This window comes from Centropristis striata, chromosome 17 (genome assembly GCF_030273125.1).
Source record: "Centropristis striata isolate RG_2023a ecotype Rhode Island chromosome 17, C.striata_1.0, whole genome shotgun sequence".
Classification (NCBI taxonomy): domain Eukaryota; kingdom Metazoa; phylum Chordata; class Actinopteri; order Perciformes; family Serranidae; genus Centropristis; species Centropristis striata.
In genome coordinates this window covers 20,121,314-20,138,452 of record NC_081533.1, presented here as the reverse complement: position 1 = coordinate 20,138,452, position 17,139 = coordinate 20,121,314, and the positions used below count along the sequence as shown (strand labels likewise).

At 39.2% G+C, this 17,139-nt stretch overlaps 2 protein-coding genes across 3 annotated transcripts; both read left to right on the top strand.

The window, feature by feature from the left end:
• The first annotated feature begins 2,477 nt into the window (after nucleotides 1–2,477).
• Nucleotides 2,478–10,292, top strand: LOC131989740 (5,6-dihydroxyindole-2-carboxylic acid oxidase-like). Of its 2 annotated transcripts, XM_059355051.1 has the most exons (8): nucleotides 2,478–2,505; nucleotides 5,482–5,826; nucleotides 6,223–6,545; nucleotides 7,807–8,011; nucleotides 8,115–8,282; nucleotides 8,365–8,544; nucleotides 9,347–9,493; nucleotides 9,603–10,292. In XM_059355051.1, exons 1-8 carry the CDS (start codon nucleotides 2,478–2,480, stop codon nucleotides 9,788–9,790), a joined length of 1,584 nt encoding a protein of 527 aa, XP_059211034.1. In that variant the 3' UTR covers nucleotides 9,791–10,292. The 2 variants fall into 2 exon arrangements, with proteins under 2 accessions (XP_059211034.1, XP_059211033.1); XM_059355050.1 differs by lacking the exon at nucleotides 2,478–2,505 and having other exon boundaries at nucleotides 5,472–5,826.
• Nucleotides 10,293–11,278: 986 nt separating this feature from the next.
• LOC131989618 (leucine rich adaptor protein 1-like) lies at nucleotides 11,279–16,527 on the top strand. The gene is made up of 2 exons (XM_059354898.1): nucleotides 11,279–11,700; nucleotides 15,124–16,527. The coding sequence occupies exons 1-2, from the start codon at nucleotides 11,491–11,493 to the stop codon at nucleotides 15,511–15,513; spliced, it is 600 nt and encodes a 199-aa protein (XP_059210881.1). The 5' UTR covers nucleotides 11,279–11,490; the 3' UTR covers nucleotides 15,514–16,527.
• Nucleotides 16,528–17,139: the final 612 nt, after the last annotated feature.

Below are 17,139 nucleotides of genomic sequence, written 5' to 3'. Positions count from 1 at the left end.
TGCAGTAGATTCCTAAACAAACAATTTTCATTACAACCATTAGATGTGTGACATGACCTCTGACCTTTAATACTTATGGTTGAACAGATTTAACATGCCTACATTTAAAGATACTTGACAAAATTAGCTTTTACCGACAATTGCTAAATTCTCATATGACACTAAAGCAAACTGGTTTGAATTTTGCCACCTCTGTGTTTTTTTTTTTAGCTTTATGTAATATTCATACACTCATTTGACACACTTATGGCTAAAAGTCAACTGTGAAAAAGTTTGCCAGAGCCATGCTAAACTTCTTACAGACTGAATCACTACATAGATGGCTCCTCCTCTGCTCAAATGTGACTGCAGTGCATTTTCAGGTCAATAGCATTTTAAATTATTAAATACCCACAAGTGTATGATGATGATGATAAATCATAGGAAATTCATTTAGGGCCAGCATAAGACTCTAAGGTCAAAATAATTGATCATTAGAACTATAACAGTATTCATCTTGACATTTTAAAATAATTTTAGAAAAATAGACTTCAGACAAATTGTGTTAAAAATGGTCGTAACAACCTTGGCAGGCTAATGGGTCTCCCACTAGTTCTCAGGGGAAACATGGGAACTACACATACATAAGGAATGTGGCTGTATTTTCAAGTGTACTTCATGAGAATGAGCTTAGTGCTAGCTTTGTGTAATCCTCGCAGTCCCGCCCCAATTATGAAACGATACATGCAGGCTGGAGTAATGATAACCAACGTGAAACACATGTGACTGGGGTAAGAGTCTTTGCCTTTCAGTGTGTAAGATCACGTTGGGGAAAGACTCGCCTCTTCTTAGAAAACTGCTTTGTTTTTATAAAAAAAAAAGTATGCCTATGATCAGTGATTTGGTTTATGAGTTTACATGCAAATTATGAATGACTGCATTGGGTTCAACACAGAGGATGGAGTACTAAATTGATTCAAAATTCTACTTAAAAAATGATGTATGTTGTTATGTATTGTATTATCAGATTAATTCCCATTCATCAATGTGTATACAACGTTAAGTGTTGGAGCGCTTGTGAGTAGTTATACTAGACATATTTCTATTAATTTCTGTTTTTGGTTTGACTGAAATATGTGAGTGCTGGTTTGCTTACGGCTCTTCTGTGCATGTTCTCCCCCTGTCAGCGTATGCGGTTAATGAAAATGAAATGATACTTTTTCTATTTAAGACCCCATTATCCCCCACACTGCCGCATCCACAGCCTCGTCACTTCACGTCTGGACTACTGCAACTCTCTCCTCACAAATCACTCCATAAACTTCAACTGGTCCAGAATTCAGCTGCCCGCATCATAACAAGAACCCGGTTCAGTTCCGTATTCAATACAAAGTCCTCCTGGTAACTTTCAAAGCTATTCACAACCTCGCCCCCCCATATCTGTCCGACCTCCTCCATGTTCCCGCTCCCTCAGATCCTCTTCCTCCATACACCTGTCTGTCCCCTCCGCCTGTCTCATCACCAGTTGGGGTGGTAATGAATTCCAGGTGGGGAGCAGAGCATTCAGCCGCTCTGCTCCCCGACCCTGGAATTCATTACCACCCCAACTCAGAAACATTGACTCACTCCCCCATTTCAAATCAAAACTCAAAACACATCTGTTTAAAACTGCCTATTCCCTCTGATGACAACTGCCCTGTCCAATCTATTGTATTGTATTGTTCTTAATTCTGTGTATTTTATTGTTGTTTCTTTTCCTATCTTTTTGTACGGTGTCCTTGAGTGCCAAGAAAGGTGCCTTACAAATAAAATGTATTATTATTATAATTATTATTATTATTATTATTATTATTATTGTTATTGTTATTATTATTATTATTAAAACCTGTGGGCATAAAAGCTTTTATACATATTTTTGAAAGTTTTATCAAATTTTGGTATTTCCATCAAAGTTTTCTCATGCAAATCTCAAAATGCACATAGAAGTTTGTTGATGGAAGCACGACTATTGTTTGGGTGAATTTGTGAAGCATTTGTCTGCTTCTTAGTGGGCGTTGATCCCCCTAAGGATAACCTATATAGGGTCCTAACAATTAATGCAACCAAACAAGTATTGTTCAAATTATCCAGTGCCCTCTCCTCAACCTAGCGGAAAGCTTGCAGTGAGTTATGGGAAGAATGTAAGACTTTGGAGGTTTTAGAAATAACCCTCCATGCTGATCTTGCCCTAGATTCTAACTCCTTGGGGTTCTCGCTGTCGGTTTTGTCAGCAATAACAGCCAATCATTTTCCCTATCACAACAATGCCCTGAGGTTATCGTAGCAGCAGACCAAAATAATCAAGATTTTGCCACTGGTATCATCAGCTCATTTAAACTAATCAAAGGTTTTTTTGTTTGTTTTGTTTTCAGCACCGACTCCTATACCTGCAGAACACTGGAGCAAATAAACAAACGTTGCACATGCTGGAGGGGCGATCGGAGGGAGAATTCAAATTAATGTTGCACAGGCAGTTCATAGAAAAGGTAAGTAAGAAAGAAAAACTACATGCCATGAGAAGAGGAGGGTGGGAAGACACATAATATATTTTTATTTGCTGACTGAATCACACTGGAGTCTTTTCTTTGGTTAATGACACCGCTAGAGGGGTTCGCCACCAATTCTCCATATGCAACTCTGTTTACTTTTCATGAATAGTACAACTAAACATGAAAAAAGTAACAAGTTCTCAAAACCCACAGTAGCATTTCTTAAATTAGTGCCCCTACTGGTAGCAGGTAATCAACATGCACTGAAAAAAGAAAATAGTTGAACCAACTTAATTGAATTGTTTCATTTGGTAACACCTCAATGAATTAAGTTCTTTCAAATTAATTTAAAATCAATTGTGTTAATCTAATTTATTAAATTAGTTTGAAAGAACTTAATTCATTTAGGTGTTACCAAATGAAACAATTCAATTAAGTTCTTCTTAGGTTCTTTTTTCAGTGTGTCAGCTAAACTTAGAGTTTAGGTAACAAAACTACATGGTTAGGCTTAGGAAAAGATGGGTCAGTCCAGTTCAGTGAGGTAGTTGCGTACGTGACGTAGAACAGGTACGTAGTTAAGTTAAATTAGATATGCAACTCAAAATAAAAATGTTGACTTTCAGTTTCACTAGGGATAAGAACATCATTCTCCTCGATTAAAGCCCTCTTACACCCCAGATGGACTATGCCTTTTTTCTGCTCCATATCCTAACTTCTGCCTTGGCTTTTAGACTCTGTAACCTCACTTCCACCATGGCTTCCATTGTAAATGTTACAGCCGCTTGAAAATATGGATTGTAACAGGCTGCTGTACAAACAACATATAGGGTCATTTTTGAGGTGAAGACAGTCTTGGAAAAATAATTATATATATATATATATATATATATATATATATATACACACACATATATATTTGTGTCTTTGTGATAAATTCTGTGACAGGATCAAGTGCTCATTCTATGAGAATCTGTATTCAGGTCTGAACACAAGGAACGCCATGGCAGCCATTGTTTCCATATCTACATGTCGAACCCCAGTGCAGCACCATCGGTGTATAAGTTTGCAATGTTGCACACATGCCATTAACCTTTTACAAGCACATTTGAGTGGCAAGATTTTTTGCAAAACTACTGCTACTAATAATAATAAAAAATATTTGAATTTGCTTCACTGCATGAATAAAAACATGATGCATAAAATGAAAATAAAATAAATGCACCATACAAAGACTATAGTAAATGAGCAAAATATCACAGATCATAGAGCAGGATGGGCAACATTTTCCCTGCCCAGTGCCTATGTTTATATTATTGGGATTAAGTACATGGTATTCATATATAATATGTAGCCTTCAGTCTTCTATATTGTCGGCTTCAGTTTGATGGTGTCATCTGAAACACCAAAATATGTCATGTGTAATACCACATTCTAAATACCTGCATGCAAGAGACTAACTTATCCTGAAGCTAGCCATTGTCCAGTTTCAGCGAGAGCTTCAGCGTGATCATATTCCATCCAGAAGCTTTGTAATCCAGCTTTGAACTGAGTTGGGGGTTTTTTGGAGACGTGGTAAAAAAAACACAACAATATATCCAACATGGAATGTTTATCCATTTTTCTGTGTTAAAAAACGTTATTGTCATTGTTAGCTATCCATTAAGCATTCCAGTTTCTGGCCTCTGCTGCTTCAAAGGTGACTATTCTTCCAAGTTGTCTAACTTAAAGGAAGTGTAAAACTCTTGAGTATCCATCTAAAGTTTGAGAATGATTGTTAATGCCTTTGAAAATGTGCCTGCATTTTAAAATATAACACATATTTCCACTACTAATTATCTTGTACTCCAAGGTGTTTTTAAACATGAAGTGGGTTAATGAAATATCTTCACTTCCATTGCATCTTATTCACTTTGATTTGAAACACTTTGATTGGAAATTACAGAAAGAATCCAGCATTCCTAGAAGGAGGCGTTTTGTAGAATAAATGGCCTTCATGCTTTCATGTCTCACATGCTCATGGCAGCACAAACAGCTTTGAGGTGGGGGAGAGAAGGAGGTGTAGAGAGAAAGAAAGCAAGAGGGAGAGAGCTTTCTTGGGAAGTCAGATGACCTGAAGAATAATCACTCTGACAAACACATGAACCTCTGAGGCTTTTCAAAATACAGTGGGAGAAATTTCTTTCCTACACTGGGTCAATAAGGATATTCAAAATAGCCAATTTATATGTTTTTAGTGCTTTTTGATATTTAGTAATGGACATAGGGGGAAATTTATGATTGCAATAGTATATAATATAAACAAGACCTCTATTGTATGAGCTTGCTTGCAGCACATAGTTATTATTTTAATTCCACATCTATAATTGTGATCCCAGGGCTATATGTGTAAAAGGCAACCAGAAACAAATACATTTTAATATAGTGCTCACCAGGGCGTGGTGGAGCCTTACAGTCCATGTACATGCAATAAAGTTAATGGGTGGGCATGCTCATTCATCATAATTTGTGTTTTAATCTGAAACAATTTTGTAATTAATTAGATTTCCTCACATTTAATGTTAGATTAATATCAACAACTGCAGAAGTCCAGTGAGTTTTTTGGAAGGATAATACTGTGCATGAGGGATTTAACTACCTTCTCTCCTTCCATCCCCAGTAGGAAATATGATGTTATGTGATGGCATCACGCGGGAGTCAGAAAATCCGGGTAGTCATGCGCTAATCCGGTATTTAAGGTCGACGGTTCAGTGGTTTGGGGGGGGAGTAGAAGAAGGGGCCTGGGCGCATGGAAGGGGAAGTTTAAACACACATTTACTTGACAGAGAAACTTTTTCCAGCTGTGTTGAAGTGATGCACGTTCATTTTTCATCAAAGTGAAGCTGAATACTTGAAATTATATCATAAATCCGTAAAAAGCACTCCAATTCAGCCGTGCGTAAAATTTGGCAACTCTTTTTTTGGATAATGTGGCGCTGCTGTTTTTTGTTGCTTGTGGGCGCGGTGGTCGTGAGCGCTCAGTTCCCCAGAGAGTGTGTGACACCCGAAGGACTCAGGAGCGGACAGTGTTGCCCGTCGCCTTTTGGACTCAACAACGACCCGTGTGGCTCCAACGAGGGGCGCGGGCAGTGCGTGTCCATCACGGTGGACGCGCGCCCGCACGGTCCTCAGTACCCGCACGACGGACGGGATGACAGGGAACGATGGCCCATCCGTTATTTCAACCGTACTTGTCAATGTAACGGAAACTTCAGCGGTTATAACTGCGGACGCTGCAGGCACGGGTGGACTGGGCCCAACTGTGACCAGCGGGTTAATGTTGGTAAGTGCGTCTCTGGGGAAATATTCAAATAATAACGTTTTAGTTTATTGAGTCAAACTCATGGGGAGCTAGGAGAGGTTATAGCTAGCACATCTGGCTTTAATTGATTTTGTCCCGTTGATTAGTCGCATTTCAGACCCCTTTTTTTGGAAACGCTTAATATAGATATAACTATTTATAGGAAATGCATGAAACGAACTGAAATATAAAGTTATATGAAGTAGCCCTGAACCTTCAAATAGGGCATTTGATAACCAAATAAATAGTTCAAACTGTCATTATAACTGCCTGTTACGCACATTTTATGTACTTCTTTTCTCGGTCATTAAAAACTGATCCCCAATTAACGCATGACTGATTGAGTTAATCCACTTTCCCTCTGCTGTAATCCGCCAGTAAGGAGAAACGTGATGCAGCTCAGCTCGGAGGAGAAGCGTGCGTTCGTGGACGCGCTGGATCAGGCCAAGCGCACGGTGCACCCTGACCTGGTGATCGCCACGCGGCGCTATCCGGAGATCTTCGGGCCCGACGGGAACACCGTGCAGTTCGAGAACATCACCATCTACAATTACTTCGTGTGGACCCACTACTACTCGGTCAGCAAGACGTTCCTGGGTGCGGGACAGGCCAGTTTCGGGGGAGTGGACTTCTCACATGAGGGGCCAGGTTTTGTTACTTGGCACAGGTTCCATCTGTTGCAGCTGGAGCGAGACATGCAGGTAAGATACTGTATAAAGAGTAATTAGATGGACAATAGAGCCAAAATATGATGGGGCATTTTATGATCAAACATGCCTGTTATAATAATAATACATCACTGACTAATAGCCTTTTAACCCTAGCTATCGTTTCCCCAGCTTGTTTATTTCACCTAATGCGTTTCACCGTCGCTGTATTGGCGGAAAAACCATAGCTGACGCAATTTCACGCCTTGATGGGCGAGCATTGCGCAAAATGTGTTTTTAAACGTTTGAAATTAGATTTGATCAGCACAGCATCCATTTGGAGATGGAGTGTAGACAACATCAACAGTAATGAACAGAGCTTTTGTCAGAGGAGTGTTTTAACTGCACCATTCGCCGTAGTGCTGAGTGGAAAATGTTTAACATCCCTCCCAGCATAGAATGGGTATAATTGTTTCATCCAGATAGTGGTTTTTATTTACACAAGGCTTTTTCAGTAGTGTATCCACATTTTCTTCCACAGGAATTGAAGCTGTTGTGTGGTTTTGAAAGCCCAACATAGTTGGACTCCTGCAGAAAAACTCCATCCTTACTCTGTGCAGGTTTATGGTTAAATGTGCTCTCTTCTTAGTCACCCACTGTCTGTTGCATACGCCCACTGACAGGCAAGGGTGGAGGGAGAGTGCTCAATTTTCAAGTTGGGATCAGTATGCACCACACATAATGATATGACCAAGAATGCCCAAGATGCTTTTCCTATTCCAATTAAATCTTATGTATTATAATTTTACCTATATGTATTTATCTCAAATTAGGAGTTTTGTACTGAAAAAAGTTGTGAGAAAGTTAAGATGAGTCACAACTTAGGATGAGCATCACACCTCCGCTTCTAAAGAGGATTTTCTTTCCATAAAGTTTCTAAATCCATCATGACTTTATACTAATCTATTTTCTTCCCCCTGGTTGAATGTGCAATCTCAATTTTTCACTTCATGTAGACATCTATATATTTCATATTAAGTGATTAGAGACCCCAAAATTGTTTCCACAAAGGCGTTTAAAGAACCAATTTTCAGATGTATCCATGCATGGTTAATAGATCTTGTCATAGAGCTTTAAAGAAAATCACAGTGTGTGAAAATGATAACCCATTTATTCTGTGCATTGACTCCATTACTAAATGACACTTAAAGGATACAGAGGGGGAATACATTGTCAGCAGTATCAAAAAACAAATCCTCAATCAAACTTGCTTTGATGTTCGCCTCTTTTCATTTCATTTATTTCAAACTATTAGGACATGCTGCAGGACCCCTCCTTCGCTCTGCCCTACTGGAACTTTGCCATCGGCGGGAGCACATGTGACATCTGCACAGACGACCTGATGGGAGCCAGGAGCAGCTTTGACATGAATTCCCTAAGCACCAACTCTATCTTCTCCCAGTGGAGGGTCATATGTGAGAGTGTAGAAGACTACGACACACTGGGAACCATCTGCAACAGTAAGACTATTGTTTATTCATTGATGTCACAGTGATCCTCTTTATTCTTTCCGTGCAGAGAAATTGCTATAGTCTATCTTATCTGGTTCCTGTCCCCCTTAAGGCACTGAGACATCTCCCATCAGAAGGAACCCAGCAGGAAACGTCAACCGGCCGATGGTCCAGCGTCTCCCAGAGCCCCAGGATGTGGCAGACTGTCTGCAGGTCAACGCTTTTGACACACCGCCCTATTACTCCACCTCCTCTGAAAGCTTCAGAAACACAATTGAAGGTAGGAGACGGCAAGGATATTTCATATCAGACATTTGCATATTTACATGCAGTGTTCCCACATTTTCTTATTTTTTCGGCAGGCTACAGCGCCCCCCAGGGGAACTATGACCCTGTGGTGAGGAGCCTCCACAACCTGGCTCATCTGTTCCTGAACGGGACAGGAGGACAGACTCACCTCTCACCCAATGACCCCATCTTTGTCCTGCTCCACACCTACACCGATGCTATATTTGATGAATGGTTGAGGAGACACAGTCCAGGTTTCTAAAGAAAAAAACCCTGTTCTTGTTATTTGCTTTATATTACTGCAGCGGTTCCCAAACTTTTTTAGCCGCGCACCCCCTTCTATGTCCCAACCGGGTTGACGCACCCCCACACCTTAAAAAAAACCAAAAGGCAATAAGCTTTTTTATAGCCATATTAAAGGCGGCATGTTTAATCATGCTCAAATGACCAGAACACACATATAATAAAATAATCACCATCACAACAATGCGCTCTCGCATTTGAATTCATCTGAAACACAGTTTCAATATAATGCAACAAAGTTATGCGCAAGCTTCCACTTTTAAGAACAAAGAGGATGATGACAGGCTCAGGAGCAGAGGCAGAAAGCACATAAGTTGGAAAATGTTATAATATTTTGAGCTGCATTGAACAAAAAATGCAGCAAATTTAAATGACCGTAGAGGTTACACAACCCAGTCATCATAACACGAGTTGGAAAAATGGAAGAAGATAACTTCTTCTACGCTTCATTTTAAGATTAATTTAAGATGCATTTTGCCTGCATTTATTAATTTATTAATATTACAGTTTTTGATTTTACATTTTACAAAGGAAATGTTTATTTACACTTCTTTATTGTGTGGGGGGAAAAATGTAATTGTGTAATTATCAGGCCGCCATTACATTTTTCATCTCGCGCACCCCCTAGCGGCAGCCCGTGCACCCCTGAGGGTCCACGCACCACACTTTGGGAATCCCTGTATTACTGCATATTTCGCTGCTTTATAGTCAGTATGATGAGCTTTTATGCTAACTTCAAGTATTTCTTGACAGATTCAACTCTGTATCCTGAAGAAAATGCCCCCATTGGTCACAACAGGGGCTACAACATGGTGCCTTTCTGGCCTCCGGTGACGAACGCTGAGATGTTTCTGACTGCTCCTGAAAATCTTGGTTACTCTTATGAAGCTGAATGGCCAGGTAATGATTTCAGATGGCCTCCTATAGTCTCTCTGCTTTCAGTCCTTGCCCTTTAAATAAATCCTGACCACAAAGGTAACAATTACCCTCTTACCTTCTACCTTTTTAGGTCAACCTTTCACTATGACTGAAATCATCACCATGGGAATTGTTGCTGCACTCATACTCGTCGCTGTGGTTTTCGCCGCCACCACTTGTGCTGTGCGTGCCAGGTCTTACAAGATGGAAGGCCACCAGCCTCTGCTTGGGGATCAGTACCAGCGCTACGACGACGACAAAAGCCAATCTGTAGTTTAAGATTGGTGTTTGAACACGAGCCTCTCTCTTCGCTTTATTTTTTACAGTGACACAGCTAAGCAGCTTATTAAAGCCTTTATCTGTTCTAACTGGAGAGTGTAGATTCTTGAATGATACAGCGTGATAGAAAGTGATGTTCTGGAAGCATTTTTTCCACTATAACAAAGCTGGTGTAGTTGATTTATACATAGTACAGACTCATTGATTTTTATTTTTTTTTGGCTTGGGAAGGTGAAGATATATCAAGTACTTTTTAAGGTTATAGTTTTGCAAACATTGCAATGATCTAATCTTTAAAATTTTCAAATTTCATGGAAATAAAGAGAACATGGACAACTGAAGTGTTGGTGTGATAGTGATGCCACCAGGTGGTGCTGAATTCTGATCTGAATTCTGATCAGAGCTTTCAAAATGACATGTCAGTATCAGCAATGAAGCCTCCTGTAGTTTAATGTTCCATGAGCTGTTCAGGTGAACACCTTCACACATAATCTAGCACCTACATCCTGACATTGTAGAATTGTAGGTGGACAGAATGTAGGTTCTGATAGCATATTCAAAATGTTCTGTAAATGTTTGAAAACATTTAAAATAAGAGAGTAATATTAAAACATGCACCACTACAAATTCTGCCATGTTTATAGGCTTCAACACTCAGGAGTTTATCACAATTCACAGTTTAGTTACACAATGGTATGATAGAAGTCAGGTGTTATGATATATTCCACTGCCCATATGACAGTCAGAATCCCCACAAGGGGGTGCAATAGTTCAATTTCTGAAACTGCATGCTCTTGGTAGGATGCATGCTTTGTGTGGGAGGTTTTTGTTTATTTCATGATATTTTAAGATTAATTGATCCAAATTGCATGAAATGCACTTAGTACATGAAATTCTATTTTAAAATAACATCAACTGGGAGGTGATTCTGAAGAAATGTAGCAAAACGCAGGGTCAACAGGTTGTAATCCTACCAACTGAACTGTATACATTATGCTTTTCTTACATCTATGTGAAATTGTCATTCATGCTATTCTGTTTTTACATTTATACTTTTGTTATATTGTTGGATCTGAGTGCATGTCAAATTATTTAAATGATTAAAGTGTATGCCCACACAATGATTTGTTTGAAGTTATACAGGCCCTGGATTTTTGTGCACATGCATTTCATTAAAACCACAATAAACACACCAAAATAGGAAAATAACATTATTTTTAATAACTTATAAACCGTTTATGGAACAAATTTCTGTCGTGAAAACACACTGAAAAGTCTAACCGTTTGCCTTATTGTCCCAAGTAATTTGTAACCCCTAAAAAATGTGTTCCCCTGCGTACAGGTATCTTTTTTTCCCAACACCGGTCTGGCTTCACCTGTGTGGTGTCTGGTTTCATAGGAAGCTGCCTGGTGGGAGGGGCTACGGAGAGCACGTTGTCTTAAACTGTCTCACTAGTGGCCAGCCGCTTGAGTGGGAGGTATATTGGGGCAAGAGCGGTGTGGTGGACTCAGTGAGAAGTGTTTATGGGCTCAACACTTCATTCTGGGAGCTTGTAGAATAAAGTTATGAGGAGTATCCGCTTGTTACAACTTTGAATCAACTCCTTCTTGGATAAAGCTCGGAGGCACTCCTCGCGACTCTCTCATTTCTTTTCTACCTGCTCCATTTCATTCACACAAACTCTTTCTGACAGTCGACAATGGACGAGGATAATAACGTGTTGCCTGAATTGAAGGAAATAGAGACAAAATTGGGTCTGAAAGTGCCGGATAGCCTTATTCGTTCTCTTGCTGGAGGGAAGCATCACGAAAAGTCTGCAGCACCGCATTTACAGAACTGCAAAGTGTATGGGAAGAATGCGGACCTGAAAAGACTGGAGAGCAAAATGCTATTCCTAAAGCAAGAAATGGTGAGTGTATTCTTCTGTATACTGATCCAACGAATTGTTAGTGAATTATTCAGTAGCCTAAATTAGTAAGGATTGTTAAATAGCCGAACTCACACAAACTGTAGGCTATTTGCGACATAGCTATGAAACGGATAGGTTACAGTGTAGCTTTAAAGTCAACTGACTTGTAATTACTAGCTAGACTACTAACGAAACTATTCAATGTACAATTTACTGAATTAAAAAAACAAACTTAAACATGTTTTAAAAATTGCTCTCTTTACTGTATCATAGTTATTGTCAACCAAGTCTGAGCTCACAAGAAATGCCTATGTTAGATGCAAAACAGGTCTACATATCAACATGTGGTCGTTAAATGCAAAGTTCATCTGATGAATTGTGCCTCATTGTCTGAAACCGGTCAGAGCCATTCACACCTGCACACTAGAGCCAGAAGAGACCTTTGTTGATGAACCCTCCTCACCTCAGGGCATAACCCCCCTCTCTTATTATTCAAACGTCTCTGTAATAGCCTTTTCATGGATTCACTGTTTTATCTGTAAACATTCAGCATCCATTGATTTATTATATCATTTTATTTAAAACGTTATGCTTGTTAAATTGAGGCTTTGCTAGAGTCAGAGTCACAGCAAACCCCCATTTGAAGTAAAGACATGAAAGGTATTAGGAGTCCTGAGCAGATGGCCCAGTTGACCGAGTTTCACCTACTGTAGTAGAGCTGAATCATGGCCAGCAGACTGACCAATCACACACAGACTTTGTGTTGATAGGCTTACATTTATGTGACAGAGACACTTAGACCTATAATAAGCACATTCTGTATTTTATAACCCTTAACTTGGCTTAATTTAATTCTGTTTCAACCTCACAGTCATGGCATTACTTAACTGTGCTAATATGAGAGTAAAACATAATTGGTTTAAAAAAAAAAATAATAATAATGTAATGCCATTAGTGGCCTCATATTGTCTTACAGCTCATTTTAAATTTCTGCCATCTTGGGCCACCCTGCTTTTGTTGCTCCCTGAACAGCTTGATCACTAATCCAATCAGACTGCTCTGTTTTGGTGTGCACAAGTGTGGTAAACACACAGACACACACACACACACACACACACACACACACACACACACATTTAGCAACACCATTGTGTTAAGCTAAATGTTAACAGCATTCGAAGTGCTTTAGTGCAGTTCCAAAAAGTGTTAAGGGACCAGTTCTTCTTATTAGTTTCTTATGACAAATTAAACACATTGTTGTAGGTTATGTGTTTGTATCCAGTACAGACAAATTGCACAGCACTAATTGTGTTTCCTAAACTCATCTTGTGATACCAACCCACTGGTGTCATCTTATTAACATGAGATAGCTGCTCGGACTTAATTTGCAATGTGACTCCATCTGCTCGGCTTCCATGTGTGTATTAAACGGGCGGTTATACTCACAAAACAAACACACCAGCAGCAATATGATCTAAATGAAGACTGGTTGCAAATCCACTCCAAAGAAAGGCTGTTGTATCAAACATGGAGCATTGTACCAGCCTTGTTTGCATTCATATCCTTCAATGCATTTCAATTTAGCAAGCTGTTACAGCTGTTCATTTAACATTCGTCATCCAATAGACAGGGAAATCCCAGTGATTGACCCCATAGGCTGTCCACTTCCACCCCACAGTCAATGGCATGGTTTGTCTTGTCAGGGAGTTAAATCAATGGTCATATTGTGTAAAATAGGCATATCATTCAGAACCCTGGGTGAAAACTGTTTCCTGGCTGTGCTGTTACATGAGTAGTACAAATCCTTTTTCCGGTTCCACACTGTTAAGTCTCTTTGTTCACAACAAAGCCAGATAGTCTAAACAAAAAAAACACATGTTCTAGCAACAAGAGAACATAAGAATGCTAACAATCGTTGATAAAAAATATTTTCACAAGGTTTATTTAGTAGCTGATGTGGCACTTTCCTACATTCCCCATGATGTTCATTAGCAGTTGGAGTTTAACCAGATATTATAAAATTTAAACCTTCTTTTCGAGAATTAACTTTCAACGTCAATTATAAGAAATACACTAAGAAATTGTTATGTAACAGGTTTTGTATTATACTGACTTAAATTGCGTGTATTAGGGAAAATGTTGTGCTGACATGTAGTAGGAGTAGTTCAACATTTGGGAAAATAAAGACATTCACACTTGTGCGGAGCAGATTATTGCCATTCTTACAAATATGAAGGCTTCGGGCAGCAGCGGGGTAGTTTAGCTTCCACCTTGTATCATATCAAATTCCATTTTCATACAACCAAACTGCATTGTCAATAACTTGTAAGGAAAACACATTTTCCTACTGTTACAGTCTTTGACACATTCTTAATGATGTGAATTGAAACAAAACTGCATGGTTAGGTTAAGAAGAACATCATGGTTTTGATTTAAATAAGTATGTTTGTTATTTAGGTTATCTTTTGTATGTAAGTTAAATTAACTTTTTGCCTCACCTGGGCCCCAGGCAGCAGTCTCCTGAGTCAAAATCCTGTGTTTGTTTGACCCATCCTTCCACCCTGACCTCCCCCCTACACAGAGTTACACAGACCTTGATTAAAAATGCATTTGTGGTGCGTTAAAAACCAATGGAATCAAGGAGAAAATAAATGTTCCCACTGAAAAGCAATTGACAATGTAGTTTTGTGCAGTTTCATGGACAGGTGTTGTAAAGTCACATGTTGCTTTTCACACTTAACAGGGTGAATCTGGTCTTTGTGCGTATGTAACACATTTTAATGCTACAGTAATGTCCATGACAGATAAACTACAATACCACAGGTCAGCTATAACTCGTTGTGTGGAAACTTAATTTTTAGGAGACCAGCCAAGAATTAGTCCTGTGATAACCCTATGTAAAACAATGTTTTATCTTTACAAGTTATTTCTGAGTTATAGAGTTGCAAATTGATGCATTTTGTTCCCTTTGGACCAAACCAGACTAGCTTGTTGCCATCTTTATGCTCAGGTCAGCTGTTTGCTCTAGCCTTATATTTAATGGATATATATGAGAGTCAAAGGAATTCTAAACTCGCTCAGCAAAAAAGTAAGCAAGAAAATTTCCTAAAATATCAAACTAGAAGAAGAAGAAGATTACTTTATTAATCCCACAATGGGGAAATTCAACCCCTGCATTTAACCCATCCTTTTTTACAGATAAGTGACAAGTGAACACACCATGCAAGGAGCAGCTTGCGCAGCTTGCTCAAGGGCACTTCAGTCCTAGACCTGTCAGTACCGGGATTCAAACCAGCGACTCTCCAGTTGCAAGCCCGATTCCTAACCTCTAGGCAGCAGACTACCCCAAACTATTCCTTGTAAATGCTGGTTAATCTGTATGTATCATGGCCTGACTGGAATATTTTTTTCTCCAACTCATAGGCACACCTACGAGCTATTGATGTGAAGCTGATGCAGCAGCTCATGTCAATCAACGAGGGCATTGAGTCCATTCGTTGGATGATAGAAGACAAAGGAGGTGTGGCCAGCCAGGAGGGCAGCCTGACAGGCAGCTTGTACAGCCTGTCAGACAGCCAGGACGGTACCTCACTGCGAGGCAGCTTCAACAGCTTGAATGATTGCAACAGTGACGGGCTAGATGGTCTGTCTGTGGGTAGTTACTTGGACACTCTAGCAGAGGACCTCCCGGATGACCCATCACCTACGGATCTTGACTGTTTTGTGGATAAAACAGTTATTGATGGTGATGCTTTCAGCAAATCGCCACTGAAACTCAGGGTGGAATCAGATGAATACTACTGCTTTGGATAGTGAGCTAAAAACAGTGTTTTAAGAGACTACAAGGATATTCTGTGAAAGATTTACAACATGTCTTCTTCACTTTGACAAATTAACACAGTTGTCGAAATATTTTTCCCACATGCTTCACATGTTTCTAATAATAATAACAGCCAGGGCGTTGCACGATTTACCAAATGACTAATGTTACTTTTACCTTGAAACCAGCTTCCTTACATTGTGGTTTGAACACACCTCATCAAACAGTTGCCACTTACACCAAATGCAAGTGAGAACATCTTAACAATTATTTTTGTCTTAATATTTTATAATGCAGGTCAATTAAAAGGGTGCTCAATTATGATTAAAGATTGTATTTATTGTGGAGCTGTCCAGTACCTAAGCAGTTTACTTCACAGAGTACTTCTTAGCCTATAATTACTGAAGAAGGGGGGAATCAAAGGTGCAGCCAAAGCTGAACAGCAAATTTCCTTCTTTATCCGTGGAAAGTTCGACTTTGTGTTAGGTCAGACCCAATCAGCTGATCTCAGTGAAGGAGTAGATTAGGATTTAGCAGCCATTTGGAAAATTGGACATTTCATGCTGAGTGATTCAAGTGGGTAAACAGTTTAAAGTGGCAAAGTGCTAAGTTTAAGTGTTAAAGCAAGTGCAATTTGCTTCCATGCCAAATTCTGAGCACCAGCTACTATAAATGTTAAGCTTCTAATTAATGTTTTTGACTGATGGAAGTTCCTGAGCTAAACTGCACTCTGCCATAGTAGAATTTATTTGTACACTCAAGAGATTAGTAGCATGTTTTAAGCACAGATGCTTGACTGAAAACCAAAGCAATTTGATCGTCTTATAGATCATTGAGGCCTGAGGCAAAACACCAAATGGGAGATTTGTTGATGGTGGACATATGGGGAACACATGTTTGCTTTGTGGGCAAATTTTAATTCTCTGTTGTCAAAAAGAGCTATACATCACTGTATATTACTGTTTTAGCTTTAAAACTCCTTGTGGTGATTTGTTTGACATTTGTATTTTATTCTGCAAAAAAAGTTTTTATTGATTGCTGTTAATTTTGTTTTTGGAATGAAATAATATATTGTGATTTTCCTCTGGCTGTCATTGTGTACGTCTTTTATACAAAAAAAGAAGTAATTGTTCTGGAAAATCTCAATTTTAAGAAACAAAAAAACGTTTACTGACCCCGTTATGGAATCTTAATAACATGGAACGGGGATATTTTGGTGGTTTCCTTTTTTGGTAAATTTAAGTTAAGAATAATCTGTAATAATGACTTTGGTGCCCTGTGTAATGTGGCGAGGAGAATTACCCTCATTAATTCTCTTGTTCACTCCATGTCACTTCACTTTGATAAAACACAAAACCAGGAAGGCGCTTCTAAATTTGGAAAATTGTTGCTTACTTGTGCCCTTTAAACTTCCCATGCTATTAGCAGGGGAATGCCACTTAGGATAATATTCAGGATGCCATACCAAGTATTATCATAGGCACAGAATCATGTTACCATAAGAGAGAGATGAGTGCCATGCTTGTGCTGAAGTCATTTGAAAATCACACCAATCAAAAGTGAGACAGAATTGAAATGCCAGCCATGCAGAATATTTGATGGTCTGCTATGTTCTTTTC